Source organism: Oncorhynchus gorbuscha, linkage group LG05 (genome assembly GCF_021184085.1).
Source record: "Oncorhynchus gorbuscha isolate QuinsamMale2020 ecotype Even-year linkage group LG05, OgorEven_v1.0, whole genome shotgun sequence".
In the NCBI taxonomy this organism is placed as follows: Eukaryota; Metazoa; Chordata; class Actinopteri; order Salmoniformes; family Salmonidae; genus Oncorhynchus; species Oncorhynchus gorbuscha.
In genome coordinates, this window is record NC_060177.1 from 49,357,243 (window position 1) to 49,378,014 (window position 20,772).

At 47.9% G+C, this 20,772-nt stretch overlaps 1 protein-coding gene across 8 annotated transcripts in view; it reads right to left on the reverse strand.

Moving 5' to 3' along the window:
- mctp1a (multiple C2 domains, transmembrane 1a) overlaps nucleotides 1-20,772 on the reverse strand; it is a 276,577-nt gene that overhangs the window by 5,410 nt on the left and 250,395 nt on the right. For 5 of the 8 annotated variants that reach the window (XM_046350026.1, XM_046350025.1, XM_046350029.1 and 2 more), the window contains 4 exons: nucleotides 17,888-17,989; nucleotides 6,751-6,860; nucleotides 6,214-6,323; nucleotides 5,125-5,222 (listed from right to left, as the gene is read on the reverse strand). In XM_046350026.1, the coding sequence (XP_046205982.1) occupies nucleotides 5,125-5,222; nucleotides 6,214-6,323; nucleotides 6,751-6,860; nucleotides 17,888-17,989 (420 nt within the window). The remainder of the gene's footprint in view (nucleotides 1-5,124; nucleotides 5,223-6,213; nucleotides 6,324-6,750; nucleotides 6,861-17,887; nucleotides 17,990-20,772) is intronic. The other 3 variants (XM_046350033.1, XM_046350031.1, XM_046350030.1) reach the window with 1 other exon arrangement.

A 20,772-nucleotide genomic window follows, 5' to 3' on the forward strand; every position in this document is an offset into this window, starting at 1 on the left:
TGTCTCACAACATGACTCAAGGCACATCACACGGTCATTGCATTAAACCCCCCCCCCCAACCAGCCACACACTGTACGCTATTTCATCACCCCTTCAACAGCAGACACCACCAATGTTTCACCCATAAAGGGATCGGTGACTGGCGACCATAGGCTCCTCCTCTGCTAGCGCAGCAGACGGGGCTGATTCAGAGCCGCTGTCCACGGCCTACAAGCAGAACATCTGACAAAACACAGGATCAATTTGCAGCTGAACAAATAAGGTTGAGTGAATGGGCATTGTGAGAGAGGTCCGGAGCGGAGGATTGCAGAGTGGAGGAACTAGAAGAGTGGTCCTGTACATCTGTACTGGTTCTGGTGATGAGCACAGATCCGGGGAGAGAGAGAGAGACAACGATAGAGAGAGAGACAGAGAGAGAGGAGAGATAGAGAGAGAGAGAGAGAGAACGAGAGAGAGAGAGAGAGAGAGAGAGAGAGAGAGAGAGAGAGAGAGAGAGAGAGAGAGAGAGACAACGAGAGAGAGAGAGAGAGAGAGAGAGACAACGAGAGAGAGAGAGAGAGAGAGAGAGAGAGAGAGAGAGAGAGAGAGAGAGGTCCGGCCACATAACAGTGGGGGTGATGACAGATACTGTTCTCATGTGGGTGGGGATAATTTTCTCGTCTGGCCAACTGAAGCAGACACTGGAGCAGAAGCCCAGGGGACACAGGTTTTATATGGCCCCGTCCCATCTGTTCTGCTGCTGGTATGCAGGGCTGCGCTGTGTCAGTCAGAGTTTCATTATGGGAGCTTAGGGGGCCGTCGCAGAACTGGCGGGATGCCATCGTCGGGTGAGGCTGAGATCCTGCCATGTCCATACGTGAGGGAGTGAATGAGTTCATGAACGAGAGAGGGAGTGAGTGAGTGAGTGAAATGCACATTTTGGGGGGTGGGACAGGTTCACTTTCAGTGCTTTGCCAGGAGCCATTCTGGTTACTTTCTGGAGCACAGTGACAGTCCTTGACTCCTGAGTTCTGTTGTTCATATATCATTGGACAACATTGGGCATATTTTCAAAAGCATGCAGGGAGTGAGGAAAACGCCTACAAAGTATCCGAAGCAGGATATTGTGAGATCACTGCCTGTTAGTGCCCCATTATAAAATAAAACGCCTACAATCCCCCCCCCCCCCCCAAAAAAAAAAAAGATTTAGCAATTTGGGAATGTCTGTTGCCATTCAAATCAAAATCAAAACTAGACAAACAAAAGTTTGCATTTTGGGAGAAACTAGTTTCCTTATCGTAGGGAGGGAACCAGACAGAAGAAAAGGAAAAGGGGAAAAACAATAATAGCTCAATCAAAAAAAAAGATCTCTTTCAGAAGAGCTGCCAGGGAGAGACGTTCTCCCACACGTCACCTGTTCCCTTCCACCTTCCAGGTGACAGGCCCGCCGTGCAGCACTCGCGGCGCCGCTCGCTGGTGCTCACGCTCACCCTTCCTAATAAAGCTACACCGCCCCGCACAAGAAAACGTGGCGAGCTAGTTAAACTCAAAAAAGAGGAGCGGGAGAGGAGCTAGTGAGAAAAAAAGAAAAAAAAGGGGTAAAGAGAGAGAGGGAGTGGAAAAAGGTGACGACAGTGAGCTAGCAATTTGTTTAAAAACAAAGTGTGGAGCACAGAGATAACATCTTTGGGAGACAGTGGGTAAAAGACCCGGCGCTGCTCAAAGGCTGCTCCACCCTCGCTCCTCGCCACCCGCCCTCCTCCCTTCTCCCCCATCTCCAAACTACAAAACAGCCTTTGAAGTGTGCACTGCGGAGGGGGCGCCGCGCATACCAGAGAGCATTTTGTTTAGCAGTGTCAGATGGTGGCGGCGTCCCGGGACCCGGTGTTCCGCACCTCTCTCTCTCTCTCTCTCTCTCTCTCTCTCTCTCTCTCTCTCTCTCTCTCTCTCTCTCTCTCTCTCTCTCTCTCTCTCTCTCTCTCTCTCTCTCTCTCTCTCTCTCTCTCTCTCTCTCTCTCTCTCTCTCTCTCTCTCTCTCTCTCTCTCTCTCTCTCTCTCTCTCTCTCTCTCTCTCTCTCTCTCTCTCTCTCTCTCTCTCTCTCTCTCTCTCTCTCTCTCTCTCTCGGGTCTCTCAGCGGAGCGGGAAAAGGCAGATATGAGTAAGCCAATGAGAGGAGGCAGAGAGGGCATTTTAATGATACACTACACTATGCTGTTTCTACAGTGGGGGGGGGGGGGAAGCTGCTGCAGGCTTCATCTTTTGTGATGCCTATAACCTTGCATTAGGGTTATTAAACGGTGCCAAAAACAACAGCCAGCGCACCGACACCCATAAACAGGGGAATCGACAGTACTCCTGTTGAGTTTTCACAGAGAAGAAGCATGTCAAGGTGAAAGTAGGCGAACAGACAAAGAACAAACGGAGCGTTTTCCCGGCAAGTTTGTAGGCTGCTGAGTGGAGACTAATTGCTTGCTTCAAGTGAAAGATTGAAATGTGTCCCAGGGACGATGAGGGGGCCTGTGGCAGAGCAGAGTGGAAGATGTGATGGATGGTATTTCACAAGTAGGTTCGGCCCTTTTCAGTCCCCTACTCCCTGCTTTTGACCTGCTGACCTCTGGGATCCCCTCCTCAGCAGCCAATAAGAGCCATCCTCAAAATCAAGAAAAATAAATAAATAAAAAATTAATCCCCAGCCTGCATTTGGAGTTCAATGACGAGTCGTGTCTATTTCTGTGGAGGGGTTTAAAGTAAACCTGCTACTTTACGCTGGCTATAAAGGAGCACTTGCTATGCTAATTGCTATCTTCCTACTTATGCAGTCCACAGCTCACATGGCTAATGGCATCATAAAGCATGCTGGTACACGGAGCTGTCCCAAATGGCAGGTTGGAAATACTTAAGTTGATTATGTCTGTTGGCCTCGTTTAGGGCACATGAAAGATTCCCCTAGCCTAGAATGCAAGGTAACTTACTCTGGTATAGAAATCACAGCCAGCTAACCAGAGGGGGAAGTATACAAGGCAGTTATTATAGTTACAGCCTATGAAGAACATTAAGCCCGGAGGAAAACGAAGCAGCTGACAAGGTGAACTGGCTAGTAGGTAGAGGTTTCAACCAATGTACCCCCCTTTTTTCTGGTCTTTAAAGGGGGTTCACAGTGCTGTTTGAGGCCCAGGGTCAGTGAGCTGAAGAGCACATTTTTATAAAGGCCCCCCTGTAGCTGTAGTGAAAGTGCACTGTTCAGGGTTCACTAGAGCTGAGGGAGTAGCAGCCATCCAGCCCCACCAACCCAACCGCCAGCACTTCCTCAGCAATGGCCGCCTCGTGAACAATGCTGCAACTGACGAGCAGCAATATGCTGCTTGATCCATTGCTCTCGAAACACAAAACACACACCCACAGACAATCTCGGTCTCTGTGAATGTACACATGTCGGCAAATCAAATAAATGTGGGAAGCTATACAATAAACACATATGCACCTGGGAGACCACACGCACGCATGCACACCCAGAGCGAGAGACAGAGAGCGACAGGGAAAGAGACTTCGGGAGATGGCGAGATAGAACGAGAGAGAGAGAGAGAGAGTACAAACGTTCTTCCACAGAAAAGACACAGAGCATGCCAACCTGTGGCGCAGCAGCCTGTCTGCCCTTTGTATGTAAAGTCATTCGAAAGCCATCAGTCCCGGCTGCTCCAAAGCACCTCTAAAATGACATGGAGCGCCGAGCTGGCCCTGCCCTGGCCTCAGAGAGGGCCACCAGGGGGACAGCGTGGGAGGTGTAGAGGGCCCTGAAATAGCACTTCATTTGTTATCCGCAGAGCTGGCCGGCTGGAGACGCGCCGGGGAGGGGATGCTCCATTTAGGCCTGCGGCCCTCCAGCCTCATCCTCCCCTGACCTGGCCCCCGCAGGCCCCTGTGACCTAGAAACACAGGCAATGTGGGGAACCCACCACCGGAGGCAGTGCAGAGGAGAGAGTACAACACATCGGAGGAGGGCAGAACGTTCTGGTCCGATTTTAGCCACGGAGCTCGCAGTGTTCTGCTTCTGGAGCGGAGAACCCAGTCCGGTGATCAGGAAGTTATATTTGGCTGGGAATAGTGGTGTGAGACGAGGGTGTCGCAACCTGGTGCTGAAACCTGTTACCAATTAACCCTTCAGCAGCAGCAGTAGTAGCACCAGTAGCAAGAGCTCCAGGGTCCGTGGGCTGTGTGTCTGTGTGTGTGCATGCTTTCGCCCGTGTGTGTGTTGGCGTACGCATGTCTGCCTGTGTGTGTGTGTATGTATGTGTGTGTGTGTGCACGCGCGCGTCCCTGAGCTATCCCGACCAGCCACCCCTCATTAAGGGGCTCGTAAAGCCCTCCTACCTGCCGGCCCCTCCGGCTCCAGGTGTGCAAGGTGGCTGCACCTCAGCAGAGGGCCACCTTGGCCTCATTTGGGTCGGGGCTACTTGCCACTGGTATGGCTCTGGAATACCGTAAAACAGCACGGGGCGTGCTGGGGGCGGGGCTGGGGGCGGAGGATTACGACCCTGTAAAGATCAAAGAGGTGGCGGCCAACAGGCGATCAAAGGGGAAGCACCGATGTGGCAGGGGATTGGGTCGGGTGTGCGTCTGCTCTCAGCAGCCCTGAGCACCAGGCATTGCTTAGCGGTCACAGAGGACGCCGCCCCTCCCGCCCGCATAACAGGCTCACTTTCACAAGCTGCCGTTTAATTGCAGTTAAACAGAGGCAGCACCTTGGCTGGGCGCGTTAGAGCGTCGGAGTTAAGAGTTTATCAAACCCCACCGTCCTAACCCAGCGACCGCAGTGTTAATCTGATCTCACGGTTAATGTGGAACTAAACCGCGTGAGGGTGGTTAAACTGTTGGTTTAAATCTATAATGACTTGCTCACAACAGCATCTCTATAGGAGCCACTTCTGGATGGATTCAATCAGTCAGCCCATAAAGGTCTTCACTCACTTAAACATTATTCATTCTGTGGACGTGGAATGAAATCAGGAAGAGAGAGAGAGAGAGAGAGAGAGAGAGAGAGAGAGAGAGAGAGAGAGAGAGAGAGAGAGAGAGAGAGAGAGAGAGAGAGAGAGCGAGAGCGAGAGAAGAGTGGGAGCAGGGAAAGAAGGGACGAAATCACACCCACCACTTGTATATCTGAGGGGACTCTGGACAGGAAGTCCAGGAGCTCGTTGTTGTCAATGTTGTACGGGTCACGGAGCTTCTTGGTGAATTTATTCACCCCTGCAGGTAGAGGGGGAGAGAGCTGTTCAGCGCATGGGTCACAAGAGCTCGCCTACCTTCTCTTTCTTTCTCTCTCTCTCTCTGGTTCACTCACACTATCTTTCTCTCAAACTCCTCTGTTTCACTCACACTATTTGTCTCTCTCTCACACCTCCTGTGTCTCTCATACTCTCTTTCTCTCACACTATCTTTCTCTTTCTTTCTCTCTCTCTCTTTCTCCCACTGTCATTCTCATTCTCTCAAACTCCTCTGTTTCAATCACACACTATCTTTCTCTCTCTCTTTCTCTCACACTCTCTCTCCCATGCTCTTTCACTCTCTCTCTCTTTCCCCCTCTATTTTTCTCTCCTCTCGTTCTCGGTCTGTGTCATCAAAGCCCTCTTTGAGCCCTTCAAGGTAACTCAATGTGTTTCAGTAGACGAGTGCAGACGCCATTAGAGACCAGAGCTCCCCTCTCCACCCCTCAAGGAGGTGCTGCTCAGCTCTGTCTGAAATGCTCAGCTCACTGAGCTTGTTCCCTGAGCAACTGTGCCATGGAAGTAGACACCAACCCACATGGCAGGGTCAATAAAGGAGAATGATTTTCCATTCCCAATCTAGCCCACCTTTCCGGTTACATCACATAAAGGTACCGTAAACAAAGAACTTTAGGCTTTATAGAGCATATATAAAGGCTTCATAAGCCCTACATAAATCCTCTATCCGCATACGTCATACACTATAAACAGTGTATAAACCTACACAGTGCGGCTTTTGTCACATTTAGCAAATTCAGCAAAGGTACTACACAGTTCCATTGTAGTCTTACAAATGTATATTACTACTGCGTTTATAAGACAATGGTACAGTACCTCTGGTGAATGGCCAAATGTGACCGAATGCACCATGTATGTTTACGCACCCTTGTGAAGCATTTATGTAGTGCTTTATGCAGCCTTTCTGTATGCTCTATAAAGCCTTTAGAAGGTGTAACTTGGTTTCAGGCACTCACCCCAGGCCAGGACAATGTAGCGTAGGGGGATATAGTAGATGAGCACAGTGGCCACACACAGTGCAACGATGGCCAGCCAGCTTAGGAAAGGCACTGTCCAGTTAAATGTGCTGTGGAGAGAGTGGGACAGATACGTATTAGGCCTGAAGGAGAGAGAAAAAAAAACAGAAAAATATTTAACAGTCTAGACTAAACACTTTTGGTCGAGACTCTCTACTTGGGGGGGGGGGGGCATCCTTTAATTCTCAGACATTGCCCTACAAGTGAACTGACTTGGGAGTCTCAATAACTTTACTGCCTATCCTCTACCCTGTGTGTAGCTGAAACGCGTATGTGTGTGTGCGTGCATGAACGGGTGCGTGTGTGTACGCGCGCATGGTGTGTGTGTTCCAGCCAGCTTGGCGGGGCTGAGTAAGATGTGACAGGGGGGGGGTTGGTGAGGGCTAGCGATGCCGACAGCGCTGGCACGGGGAAGCGGGGGGACGAGGGAGCATTGGAGGAGCGGGCCGGGCGCCGAGGAGGAAGCTTACGACTCACTTCTTTATCCTCTCGCCGTAGGAGGCTACTTCATCCAACGCATTCTGCACACTGATGCACACATCCTGGATGGCATACAGCTTGTTGATGAAGCCCTTTCTCTCCGGGTCCTGCAAGGACAGACACAGAGGAGGAGGAGGAGGAGGAGGAGGAGGAGGAGAAGGAGAAAGAGAGAGTGAGAGCAAGATAGAGAGATAGAGAGAAAGCGAGCGAGGGAGTGAGAGAGAAAGAGAGACGGACTGGGCACGTGCATCTTTCAACAAAGAAAACATTTAAAGAGCGTCAAAGACTTGAAGCCAAATCAGGAGAGATTCTCCTCCAGTTGACTGACTACTCTCTAGGCTGTAATAGAGACAGAAAGTCAGCAGAACGAATCCCAATGTTTTCTCTCTTACAGCGAGGACACGGGGAAATCTGAATATGTGAATAGGGGGGGGGGGGGGATTTAGCTGAATGCCAAATGGATCCATCAATCTTTCTAATGCCAAAGACTGGGCCCGCTTTGTTGTTGGCAGCAAACTGTGATGTCACCGGAGGTGACATCATTATCATCGTGAACGCCGTCCGCGCCGTGACGAGCGCTTCCTTCTCAACATTTGACGGTTGAGAACATCAGCAGGCCCAAAATGGACCACAGAGTTACGCGTCGGGCCAATGGAAAAGCCCCCAGTTACGTGTATTAGAAAGAGTACAAAAGAAGTCATGCAACAGTCAATGAGCTGCTGTAGGACTGACCGACAGAACGGACTGGGACAGGATGTGGTGACTGACTGACGGAGTGAGAGTGGGTGAGTGAGTGAGGACATAAAGACAAGACGCAGACTGTTGTGGTGGGGGTGTGCACATGCTTGGAGGAGAGAGGGCCGCAAACCAGGGCTCTCTGTCTCTGTCTCGGGACAAAGACAGACTAAGAGCATAGCACTGATTCAGCATTACACCACCACAGTGACCTGTGACCTTTCAGGAAGTTCACTTGTAGTTTGTAAAGATAGTCACCTACGGGCAAGGAAGACCAGATCAAGTATCACTATCCCTGTTGATTGTCAGGCAGGTTTACTCAAAACCACTTATTTTCAAACCCACTTTACACATCATGGCAGTATTTGACATCAATGAATGTCCACCTGTGTATGACAATGCTACAGTTACACACTCTGGTCATGGCCTTCAATAATCAAATGGAACAGCCACATCCTAGAAACAACAAGAGGCTAATTTATCTCATTAAAGAGAATTAGTGGATCTTTTACCCACCAGGCCCCAACCCCAAATCCTCCCCAGAGCTCCCCAATCGCTCCCCTCCATCGCAATCCTTGTCCTGCTCTCCCTGCTCTTCCTGTAGGATCAGATATTTGAAAAATGAACCTAGATGCAGCCAGCAAAAACCACATGGCCTCCTTGAAAAACCACACAAGACAAATAGATATAATTAGACAGTGTCCCAGGGTTATTTTTCTTTGCAAATATTTCACAAACCCTCTTTCTCCCCCTTTCCTCAGCCCCCATCTGTTTTGTATTACTGGGCCCAACAAAGCCCCATGTCCATAGTCCATTGTGTTGGGTTGTGTTGGGCTTTGTGTTCTGGGCCTGGTGAGTGTTCTCGGGGCACCGGGGAGAGTGTTTTGAAGGACAGTCGAGCGGTGTGAGAGAGCGAGTGGGGGCGGAGGGGATAGGTTAGAAGTCAGAGGCGAATAAACCATTGCCACATGCCCCTCGAACTGTGGGCTGACTCCTATTTCCTGCCTTCAAACATAGGAGGGATGCAGCAAAAACAGAGCCAGGGAGAGCCTTGTGTTTTCCTGCTCCCCAGCAGTCACATATGGACTAGACTAGAGCAACCTGCTCTAGAGAGAAGCTTGATACGAACAGCTGGCTCAGCTGTGGCCAAGTAATACGCCTCAGAATGACTTCACAGTACCTTTAGTTACATTGTGCTGCCTTCACCTTGCTTTTCTTTGCCCCTTTGCTGTTGGTAACCTTGACATCCATTGCGACCTTGCCAATGCACTAGAATGTCAGCGCCGAGGGAAGCGTTGCTATAGAGTGTAGAGTGCATCTGTCTTGGATGACAGCGCCATTCACAGATCATTGCGAAGGTCAAAAGTTGCCTGTGTCGTGTCTTCAGAAGTGTGCGTGTTGAAAGAAGGATAGAATGCAGACTGGTGTCTGCTTCTCGGATGAGGATTTGACTTTGACGTTTAATGTTGGCACCCTTCCCATTTTGAAAATGTCTTTCACGCGTGTATGTAAATGATCCGGCGCCGGCAACAACAACTACAAAAATTGTGTAGCGTCCGCTACACGTCAGACATGATGAAGTTCAAACAAGTCAATCGAATTGTAGGCTTATGTCCTATTTCTTGTCGGTGTTGTACAATTGCATGTCTTGATGAGGCTATGCCATCGCTAACCCTACTTAACAGTTATAGGCTAGTTTGATGCCAGATGAACCTGGCCTACAACAAGCTGATGTCACTAGTTTATGTCACACTTGTCATGTGGTTTCCATGGCCTGGTCAACAGTGTAAGTGTAGGCAGATCCCTAACGCTGAGTCCTGGTGTCACATACCAGGCCTAGTCACATCTAACAGGAAGACAAGCTAAGGACAGAGGGAGACTGCGGTGCTAGACCTCCCAATGGTAACCAATCGTCACCTGAGCCAACTCTGTACTGTACTCATCTACTCAAACTTCTCCAAATACAGAGGCCTCCCGAGCGGCGCTGCGGTCGCAGTGCTAGCTGAGTCCCTACAGACCCGGGTTCGATCCCAGGCTGTGTTGCAGCCCAGCTGGGGAGGGTTCGGCCGGCCGTGTTGTCCTTGTCCCATTGTGCTCTAGTGACTCCTGTGGTGGGACGGCGCAACGCACGCCAACACAATCGCCAGGTATACAGTGTTTCCTCCGACACATTGGGGTGGCTGGCTGGCGGGTTAAGCATGCAGTGTGTCGAGGAGCAGTGCGGCTTGGCGGGGTTGCGTTTCGGGGGACGCACGGCTCTCGACCTTCGCCTCTCCCGAGTCCGTATGGGAGTTGCATTGATGGTACAAGACTGTAACTACCAATTGGGGAGAAAAAGGGGTAAACATTTTTAAAATTATAATATTAAAAATACACTTCTCCAAATATGGACAGCACAAATGGGGGAAAATAGGAACGAGAGCCAGATGAAACACTTTGTTGCATTTTGTGAAGATTTGGCCTGTTTGTTTGCTTCAAGGTCTGTGTCTTTGTGACCCATCCTCCCAGGACTGTAGAGGTACATTGTAATCGACTAATGTGTGCTGACATTTCACTGACTTGAAAAAGAAAACAACTTTGAAAATAGATGACTTGATTCATTTCCCATCATTAGAGCTGTATTCATAATGAATGTGTGTGTGGAGGGAGTGTGGTGGCAGGGGCCACTGGTATGTCTGTCTCCGTTGGTGCATTTATTAAAAAGTCTAGTCTAATTATGTCAGGGAAGTTTGTTGCACATAAACAAAACGCAGACGACGATCAGCTCCCCTGACTCTCTCACCCCACCGCCACGGGCTCTGAACTACAAGTCACAGACTTGGAGTCAGTGATATGGGATTCTGCACCTCCAGGAGAATGGAAGAAAACACGCTGTGTGTGTGTGTGTGTGTTTGTGCATGCGTGCGTGTGTGCATACGTGTGTGTGCTCCTCCATGTGCATGCACACGGGCATACAGATGTGGGATCATAATTTGAGCCAGTTTGCTACGGCAGGAAAATAATCCTACAGCAACAGGAAATGTGAATTACAATGTGAATTATAATTAATTTTCGCAAGGAAATATCGAGTCTGACATTTCAAAGTGGAAATGTCAAACTTTTAGAAGCCTTTTTAAACCTCAATTACACTACAAGTTTGAAATGTTCTGCATTGCGGGAAAGTTCTCCTGAAACAGGGTGATCAAATTACGATACTGCATCTGTAAGGTTAGGATTGAATGGTTTCTCATTCATCATCGGTGGCCCCTCTCTGGATTTGGGTCTTTACTGGGGACGGTGGGCCTGTATTTCTGTTTGCCATTGGAATGACTCTGCTCCAACGTCTGTCAAACAGCCTAAGTCCTTATAGTGGTGTAGAGGGAGCGCATATAAAAGCAAGCGTTTTGAGGCTTCCGTTCTGTGTTTGGTTGATCTGGACTGTGCTGTTCCAACTGTAAGTCCTGCACGGGGGATAATGTTCTAATTTACCTAATGGGTGTTCCTGATGGATCATTAGATCATCAGAAGTGCTTATCGACCTCTCCTCATGATGACATCAAACGTCGCTTGCTTTAGATTGAACTAAAACAATCTGTTGGAGAGAACGGCACACACACACACACACACAGCAGCGCGGTATATGCCAGTTAAGTTGGATATGTGTGTGTGTGTGTGTTGCTCTCTCCAACAGATCATTTAGTCCAATCTAAAGCATATGGTGCAGTGCCACTCAGCAGCAGAACCTTATGGAGCAGAGGAACGCTCTATTTCATATCTGAGACAAACTGCATTGAGCCCTGCTGGGCGTACTGTACATGAAAGGCCTGTGTTTCAGAGGGGCAAACATTCTGACGTCAATTCCCTCACTGGGATTTTACAGCCACAAGATTTCGAGGGCTGGTTTCTCTGCTGGAGTTTTTAAAAATTGTTTTTATGCATGTTTATTTGTGTGTATTTGCACTTTGCACTAATACTGCGAGTGCATATGTCCATACTGTGTGTGTGTGTGTCTGTGTGAGTGAAAGTGTGCGTATCTGTGTGTGTGTGTGTGCTAGTGATGCGTGGGTCAGCAGGTTCACCTGCAACAACCTGCAATTGCTAATAAACCGCAACCCCCACCGACTATACGTGATAAAGTGTCAAATCTGAAGCGGGCACCCGACCCTAACCCGCAGATATAGACAATGGGCTGTGCAGTCAGAGACAGCGGAACAATTTTTTGACAGGGGGTGTGGGATTTATTTTAAGCCTAATTGAGATATTTCTTGCTTATAATTTGCATTTTGGTACGCTATTTGTTAGTCAGTGTAATCATAATTAGATACATGCAGTTTCTCTCCAGTCATTACTTGCCCTAGAAGACGAAATAAACCCTTGCTCATAAGAATGTCGTAAATCGATAGAATAAATGCTTCAACATCTGTAAAGTTTTCCTCTTTCATCTCCGCTTCTCTCACAGAGCAAAGACTTTCCTGTGCAAAGATTTCCCAGTGACATCAGTTTGACCTTGTTTTAAGGAGATGAAAAGCTGTGAAAAAACGACATGTTTTCTGATAAGGTTTCAGTTTGGCTTGGATGCATATTCTATGTGGTTGAAATACTAAATGGGCTTCTATGACGCTGCTAAAAGAGACCACCTTTACAGACGGTCCCTAAACACGCGTTCACTCTCTCAAGATGCATGTTTTCTGTTCGTTCCTGTTCGTGAGTCAAATGGCACGTTTTGTGTATCGTCTCACAGCGAGAAATGCTTCTTTCTGCAGGGGTTAATATATTAGGCGTTTGGTGAGAGGTTATAGACCAACAGTCCGTGTCCAGATTCCACTTGCTATTCCATTCAACCCATCTGAATAGTACAGTTCCCTTGAAGTCCCCCGTCTTGGGACTGTCGAATCACCACACGTTAGCGTAGCCGGCACTGCTATCATCCTCTTTTGAATCCATTTCACCAAATCTTTCCCAAACATTACTGTTCTGGCCCTCCCTTGCCTTTTCTATTTTAAACTCTCTGTTTCACCGATTTTTTTGCCTCTGTGGAACCACGTTCACTTTTTCTGCCCAAGTTCCCAAATGTGTTTGGCAAGTGGCGTGCATTTGGCACGCGTAGGCTGTAGTTAGGCCCTGAAGCTTAGGCTTTAGCCAGATTCAAATAATGAAAGAAAAACCTCAATGTAGCCTATAGATATGAACTGCACAAGAATTACACATGCATTTCATTGTTGTCTCTTTTATTCAACCCACCCGCCATTCATCCACACAATATTTCATGACCTTTAACCCGCCCGCCCCGTGGCTATGAGTCAACCCGCGCATCACTGGTGTGTGCGTGCCCTGCATCTGCGCAAGTTTGTGTGTGTTTGCTGTGTGTTGATTCTCGTACTGCTGAGCTTGCCTTTCCTATAAGTGTCTGGAGCAGTTCTCTCTATGTGGGAAGACATGGAGGCGACACTCATTAGGATGTTGGGAGCTCGGTAAGAGTCTGTCGAGGATAGACAACCTACGGTGACATTGGAGCGCGCTCCATATACGCACAGCCGAGTTCGGTTGACTGAACTCTGTGGTTGTGAATCGGAGGGCGACGACGTTCCTGCAAATTCACTTCATCACAAGTCGAAGCATTAAAAAAAGGGAGACGTGAATAGGATATGCCTCGTTGTATGTGTCGTCTATGCTCTCGTTTTTGTCTGAGAGGAATTGCCGTAGGGTGGGACACTAGATGAGCCATTTTGAACTCTATAGAGACAGTTAGTTCTGAACTGACTTAAGGCTTTGGGAAGGAGGGAGGGTCACCATCTATAAAGATGGCATCTCACATGATATTATTCTTCCCTAACAGACACATCATAAAAAACCCTAAGCCTATTCCACGGCAGTCAGGATGAGTGTGAAACTCTGGTGACCGCTCGCTGCTGTGCTTAAATTGCCCCCCCTCCCTTTTTTTGTGGCGCACAATAAAATTGAAATGTCATATAAAACGTGACAGGATGCTAATTTAAGGCTCCCAGGGGGCATTTGAAACAGTTCTTGTTGATTCTGTAACAGCAGACAGCCCGTAATCCCCCTCTTCCACCTCCGAAACAACGGCAGTAAAGATTCAAGCTGCTAAATGCTTTCAGGGTGACACCATTTCCAGCCAAGGCTCAGAATTAGCAACGGCAGAACAGCACAGATATAACAACAAATCAATAGTCGACTACGTGGGTTTGGCTCGCTCATATTTCTTTCGTTTTAACAAGAGATTCGGCAAAATACGCAGTGTAACTTCAGTCATCACAAAATACCGAACGGTTTCAGAGTAAAAGCACCACGGAGCTACATGGGAGTGCACTTGGGGTAAATGCAGCTGGGTTGTTTCATGAAAAGAGTGCCCTTTGCGTCCCTTTGCTATTTTAATTGAAAATTCTGCGCCAATATTGAATTTGAAAACCCTGCTGCAATAAATTAAGTGCCTTTTAATATAGACCACACGGACGCTTCAATGTACATTATATGAATAAAAGAAGTGCCAAAATTCAGCTTAACCCCAACATGTCTCAAAGTCTTTTAACGTCATTGTGTAAAGCCATCATTATTTTTGTTGCTTTGACCAAGTCGTTTCTGAAGCCTATTATTTATTTCCTGTGATTAGGGATCCATTGTACGTCTGTCCCTCGTGTTAAGATCAACCCTGTCATGTGAGCTGAACTCTCGTTTCAGATGGTGAAATTATTCCTTTTTATATATTTTTCTCCCCCTACATAAATATTGAACATCTAATCAAATCAGAGTGTAAAAGTAGGCGAGCTGGTTCTACGCTTTTTGGCAATTTGGAAAACCTTCACCCATAGATAAACAGGCTAGACACGTTTTAACAATTACATTACATTTTTTTGTGAAGGTTGCATTCAATTGTGCCTCCCTGTTGCACACAAGGTTCCAATTCCCCTGTCACAAGGGGATTTATGGCTGATTTAAGATGAAATCGTCAACCCTGTTACGGTCAACCCTGTTACGGTCAACCCTGTTACGGTCAGAAGAGGACTGGCTACTCCACATAGCCTGGTTCCTCTCTAGGTTTCTTCCTAGGTTTTGGCCTTTCTAGGGAGTTTTTCCTAGCCACCGTGCTTCTACACCTGCATTGCTTGCTGTTTGGAGTTTTAGGCTGGGTTTCTGTACAGCACTTTGAGATATCAGCTGATGTACGAAGGGCTATATCAATAAAATTTGATTGATTGATTACTTTATTTGGCACTTAATAGGCACTTACTATAAAGTAAGTTGAACATGTGGTCTTTATAACAGAATGTTAAAATTAGGTGAAATAAAAGTTGCACTTCTCAAAAGTCAGCGAATTGTTGGAATGACCCAGCTCTTATATCAAAATGCGAGAACAAATCTTTAGAATTTCATAAAACTGATATAAACAATGATAATAAATCTAGTTCTTAGCCACCGGCACTGTTTACCAAAGTTCCTCCCTAGATAAAAAATATTTAAAAAAGGATTGAAGTTGAGCAGCTCATCTGTAGGACATGAGTATTACCCAAGACAGTTTTGGAGGGATGCCTAAACAGGATGCAGTTATCTTATCCATCTAGTTTATAAACAAAAACACATGAATCTCATAAACAGGACCCTACAGTGCCCATGAGACATACTGGTTTATACAGTACAGTACCTCTCGCACCATTCTACAATCCAACCGGAAGGGGGAAGCTGCAGGATCAAACCTGATGGCTTGCAGCCCCAAGCAAGGTCTATGTCTGATAACCATTCGTTCACTATTAATCCCTGAAGGTCAGTGATCTATGCTCATGGCCAGACCGCCACCACACTGTACCAGCGGTCCCCTATTAGGAGACATGTCCCAACTTCAGCTCCCTCCGACCAGCTAGAGATAGCACTGTGCTGCTGGCACCTCGCCAGCACGACGTAAGAGGCAGATGTTTAGTTTTGAAAGCAGCAGTGTTAATACATGATTTATTTCACAAGTAATCCTTGGGTGAATATGGAGAATACATCTCTGTTTTTCCCTCCCTCTCTTTTCACAACCACATAAATATCTGGTTAACCGGGCCCCGAGATGCTCCGCACGTTCTCCCCTATCATCTAGTGGCGCTCGCAGACACAAAGGGTCTTGGGAAGGCATGCAGGAGCGCTCAGTTCTCTAACGGGGGGGGGGGGGGTTGTGGTGTGTGTGTGTATGTATGTATCTATGTGAGTGTGTGGGGTGCTGCTTCGAAGGAGCCAAAGTCAAACTCCAGTTAACTGTGGCAGCTGAAGGTGGACTATGCAGACACTCTCTCATTCTACTGAGGCTTTTCACCCAGCCTGTTCCCATTGCGAGGGTTGCCGAGATGCCCGAGGATAAATGTACACATAAGTGGAGGTGGAGGAGGCTTATTTTCAGGTTGACCTCTACGTCCCATGGCTCCATCCTAAAAAGCATATATATGTGTGTGTGTGTGTGTGTGTGTGTGTGTGTGTGTGTGTGTGTGTGTGTGTGTGTGTGTGTGTGTGTGTGTGTGTGTGCGTGCACTTCTAATGGGGCCGGGGGTAGTGCTGCCATGATCACCTTTCCAGTCTCCCTCCCACCAGCCTCTCCATCAGAGAGACTCAAGGTCGGGCACAACAGCGTACGGAAACCTCCTCCACCATCCAAGACCCTCACTCTGCCATGCTTCCCCCTGCCTGCCCTCACCCCTGCCCTCCTACTCTCCTTCCCCTGTCCTCTCCAGGTTCCCGGGTGGCAGCGGGTGATGAATGGGACACCGATACTCTTCTCGTTTGTTGGCCTGGTTCAGCCCGCTGCCCTCTCCATCTCCAAAAACCAAGGCTGTCACATTCACAACAGCCCCAGCACAACTCTACTCTCAAACTTACGTTGTTTTCTGAGAACCTGGGTTAAAGGCACAGGCAATTCAGGGATGTATAAGTGATGTACAGTCAATAATAAAAGGTTATATATCCAATATGTACACTAGCACAAATACCATCTGTGTTTCTCAATTCTGGTTCGAGACAAGCCACAGGGTCTGCAATGGTTTCAATTAAACCAATTCAATTCATTCCTTCATAGGGCACATGCCTTCAAACATTGGGACACTCTTTCCCTGTCACAATACACTGTGGTGAAACAAGGTAATTTGACAGAGTAAGTCGTGCTGATAGTTCATTTTCTCTGATTCATCAACTTGCTTTACAAAATCCAGGCCAATTTATTCAGTCTTCATAACACCTGAAATGTCATTACATATTCATGTGCGGAGATAAAACAAGAGACCGGGACAATTGGAAAATTCCCGTATTTAAAAAAAACAACCTTGTTTTAGAAAAAAGTGATGGGATCGTACCTTCAAAAGCAGCATAAAATATGTATCCTCAACACTCATTACACATTTATGACTCTTGTTAAAAGAAAAGGTAGCAACTGCCTCTTCCCATGTTTGACTTTGAGACACAGACGCAGCCGCTATCATGTGATGTGCTCCAGATTCCAGCCAATCAGAGGGCGGATAGAAGAGCTCCATGTCTGTCAACAGTGCCAACATTCTACCTTGACAGACCTCTGATACTCTGACAGAAGGCAACTTTCACTGGTTTTACAAGTGCAGATCTGCTTTAACTGAGGCTGCAGGGGGCTGGTGGCATTTCTCTTCCATATACTGTCCATCAGAGTCAAGACGTCTGGATCGTCTGGTTGTGAATGTGTAGCTGATTCAACTAGAAGGCCGTGACAGGTAGGTAGCAGTGGTATCCTGAGGACAGGGGGATAGGGCCTTCTTGGCTTAGCGACGGTGCAGAATCTCTAAGCACAGGGGGCGGGCACACACACACACACACACACACACACACACACACACACACACACACACACACACACACACACACACACACACACACACACACACACACACACACACACACACACACACACACACACACACACACACACACGCGCGCACACACCCACACCAATGGCTCACCCATACAGCTAGCAAAGCGTTCCCAGATGGTGTAATGGTGTAACTATTAGATAGGGTGACATGAAGCCCTCTTAGCAACTGTTATCTGTGAATGGTCATCTGACACCTGAGACTCGTCATATGGAGAACAGAAAAGGTCCATGGGCTTACACAATGATCGGTGCATGATGAGTTTGGGTTTAACTTCCCATTACAGAGGATGTTGTCTCTTCCCGTCTGTCTTTCCTTATTGGGATGGACCCCCCCCACCCCCCCACATTCTTATCCCAAAAAAGGAACTGGGATGGGCGGTGTCGGGGGTGACAATAGCGCGGTGTGTTACGGAGCGAGCGTGCCAATGAAACGAGGACAGGGACTGGCAGGAGAGCCTGCAGGCGAAGCGGCTGGACAGACAGACGATGAGCCATATAAGCCAGACAGGGACACCGGGAAGGCCGGAGCGGGGCCACACTTACCACCATCACCCGTATCCACTCAAAGTGCCAGGAAGCCAACATATCCACAAGGATATGGCTTTCAGGCAGTCGGCCGTCATCCGAATGGCCGGGCCTAGGCACCTTGTGGGTCAGAATAGATTAAAATGTTGTTGTTTTTTTAAACCAGGGACACAAAGGAAAAGGTTAAAACAAGGCTGAGCAGCAGAGCAGAGAAACAGATATCTGGGGGAACGGGAGAGAAAGAAAGAGAGAGAGAGAGAGAGAGAGAGAGAGAGAGAGAGAGAGAGAGAGAGAGAGAGAGAGAGAGAGAGAGAGAGAGAGAGAGAGAGAGAGAGAGAGAGAGAGAGAGAGAGAGAGAGAGAGAGAGAGAGAGAGAGAGAGAGAAAGAAAGAAAGAAAGAAAGGGAGAGAGAAAGAAAGAGAGAAAGAAAGAAAGAGAGAGAGATAGAGAGGAAAATAATCCACCTGATGTGTTAGAAAAAAATGGCAAACAATGTGGCACACTTTGCTTTGCAAGACAATACTCCTCCACACTTTTCTCCCCACCTTTTTGTTCTTTCACTCTTTATTAGCCAAACATGATTAAAATGCAGTTCCGAGGAGCGTCTCCCAGAAAGAAATAGGCAAAAAAAGTAAAAAGCACCTCTTTTTTTTTTAACAGCGTGAAGCTTTTCATCCTTCACAGGCGGGGAGAAGAAAAGAACTCAGAAGCAGCTCAAAAGTTCTCTTTATTTTATTCTCCTCCGCACTTAAAAAAAACAACCTAACTTGTTACCTGAGGACATGCATGGCGAATCACAAGCTCAATAGCCCCAGAACAACTTTTCAGTCACACTTTTTAGAGTATTAAAAATAATCCCCCCCCGCGCACTCTTTAGTCCAATTACATCGGAGCACGCAGCTATCGGCGGATCGGCGCGGCGCAGTGCGGAGCTGGGGCTCCGGCGGCTCCTGCGCTCCATGTGCAATCTGCAGATAAGCACCGTCTCCCTCCACGCCCAGATCCACATTGTCACAATGCTGCCTGTACCAGGATCAGATCTTACAGCATTACACACTGCTGAGAGGTTACCTGTGTTTTCCCCTCTAATGTCACCGCGATAGGAAAACAGAGAGAGGCAGATAGAGAGGGAGAGAGAAAGAGAGAGAAAGAGAAGCAAAGGAAATGACGGAAAGACGGCTCCGAAACAGGACAGAAACAGCGAGGGTAGTAGAAGAATGAGGACAAAGGGAGATAGTCGGAGAAGAGGAAGAGCGAGAGGGGTAGCGATGGCTGTGAAATGGGGTGTAGCGTATTCAGGTTGCTGCTGTAAGGCACAGGGGTCAGGAGAACGGGAAGTGTGTTGCTACGGCGCCATGGGCGTCGACGAAGCAACACAGCAACGGTTAATACCCAGACACCTGCCAGGCCATCGATAAACACAGAGCTGCTATCAGGTCGCCACAGCTGCCTAGAACCCCCATGATATCCTCCATTACTGACTCCACATGGTAACGGCGAGGAGATTAGCAACTTTTTTTTTATTAGCAGATAGTATCTCCGTATACTCGCCTTAACAGCATAGCAGTGATATCACTTGTTATTTCTCTCTCTCTCTCTCTCTCTCTCTCTCTCTCTCTCTCTCTCTCTCTCTCTCTCTCTCTCTCTCTCTCTCTCTCTCTCTCTCTCTCTCTCTCTCTCTCTCTCTCTCTCTCTCTCTCTCTCTCTCTCTCTCTCTCTCTCTCTCTCTCTCTCTCTCTCTCTCTCTCTCTCTCTCTCTCTCTCTCTCTCTCTCTCTCTCTCTCTCTCTCTCTCTCTCTCTCTCTCTCTCTCTCTCTCTCTCTCGTGTCATTATTTGTCAGGCGGAACTCAATGAAAGCTTCCCCGAAAAATGCCATACAGCATGAATAACACAAACAGTGTTTTTTCCCAAATTATACTGAAAAATGTGGCAGTGTGTTCCCAGTGTGAGCATGAGTGTGCGTGCTCTGCGGAGAACGTGTGTGTGTCCTTCGCCTACAGGGAGAGGGGATGGTAAAAAGCCTGCCTCAGCAATACAGAGGAGAAGGATAAGGAGATAGAGAAATGACTAGAGAGAGGGAGAGTGGGGTACTGTCAGCTCTTCATCTCTTTTCAAGAGATCCTTACTCGAACTTAGAATATCCATCACACCTGAGTCCACATGAATGTTCGAATGACGAGTAGCGAAATGTCTATGTGTTATTCACAGTACAGTAATGCCTAGGAAGCATACTGGGAAATGGGACAGACATGTGGTTAACAAATCAGGGCTGCTTCGCTGTACTAAGTTGTTGAGTCGACATAATCGAAAACAAAGAATGAACAGCAACAAACAATGCTTCTCTATACTGTCTAGAGTCTCGACCAGCACCTCATCAGGGCACCTCACTGGAACATGTGACGCAGTCAAAGTGTCCCTGGTGTTTCTAAGCCAGCGTACGTAACGCACGTACAGCCCTGTGTGAGTACCAACGCTCAAACTACTCTAGAGGACATGGACAATAAACACAGCATCAGACAGAGAGGGACAGGACGGAACGAGTAAGTGAAAGGGAGGGAGGGAGAGGAGAGCGCGAGAGAAAAGAGAGAATAAGCGAGAGCGAGGGAAGAGGAAATGGAGGTTGGAGAGGGAAGAGAGAGAAGGCTGACATCTGTAGTAGGTGTAAAGAGGCGTGTGAGTGAGGTGTGTGTGTGTGTGTGTGTGTGTGTGTGTGTGTGTGTGTGTGTGTGTGTGTGTGTGTGTGTGTGTGTGTGTGTGTGTGCGCGGTAAAGCCGTGAGTGGGACATGATTGCAGTGTGTATCTTATCTGGCTAGCAGTAAGTCCTGAGGCGAGACGAGCGCGACTCCAGTGACCAGCCATGCGTAGCGAGTGTAATCGCAGAGCTTCTTCAGCCCCTCTATC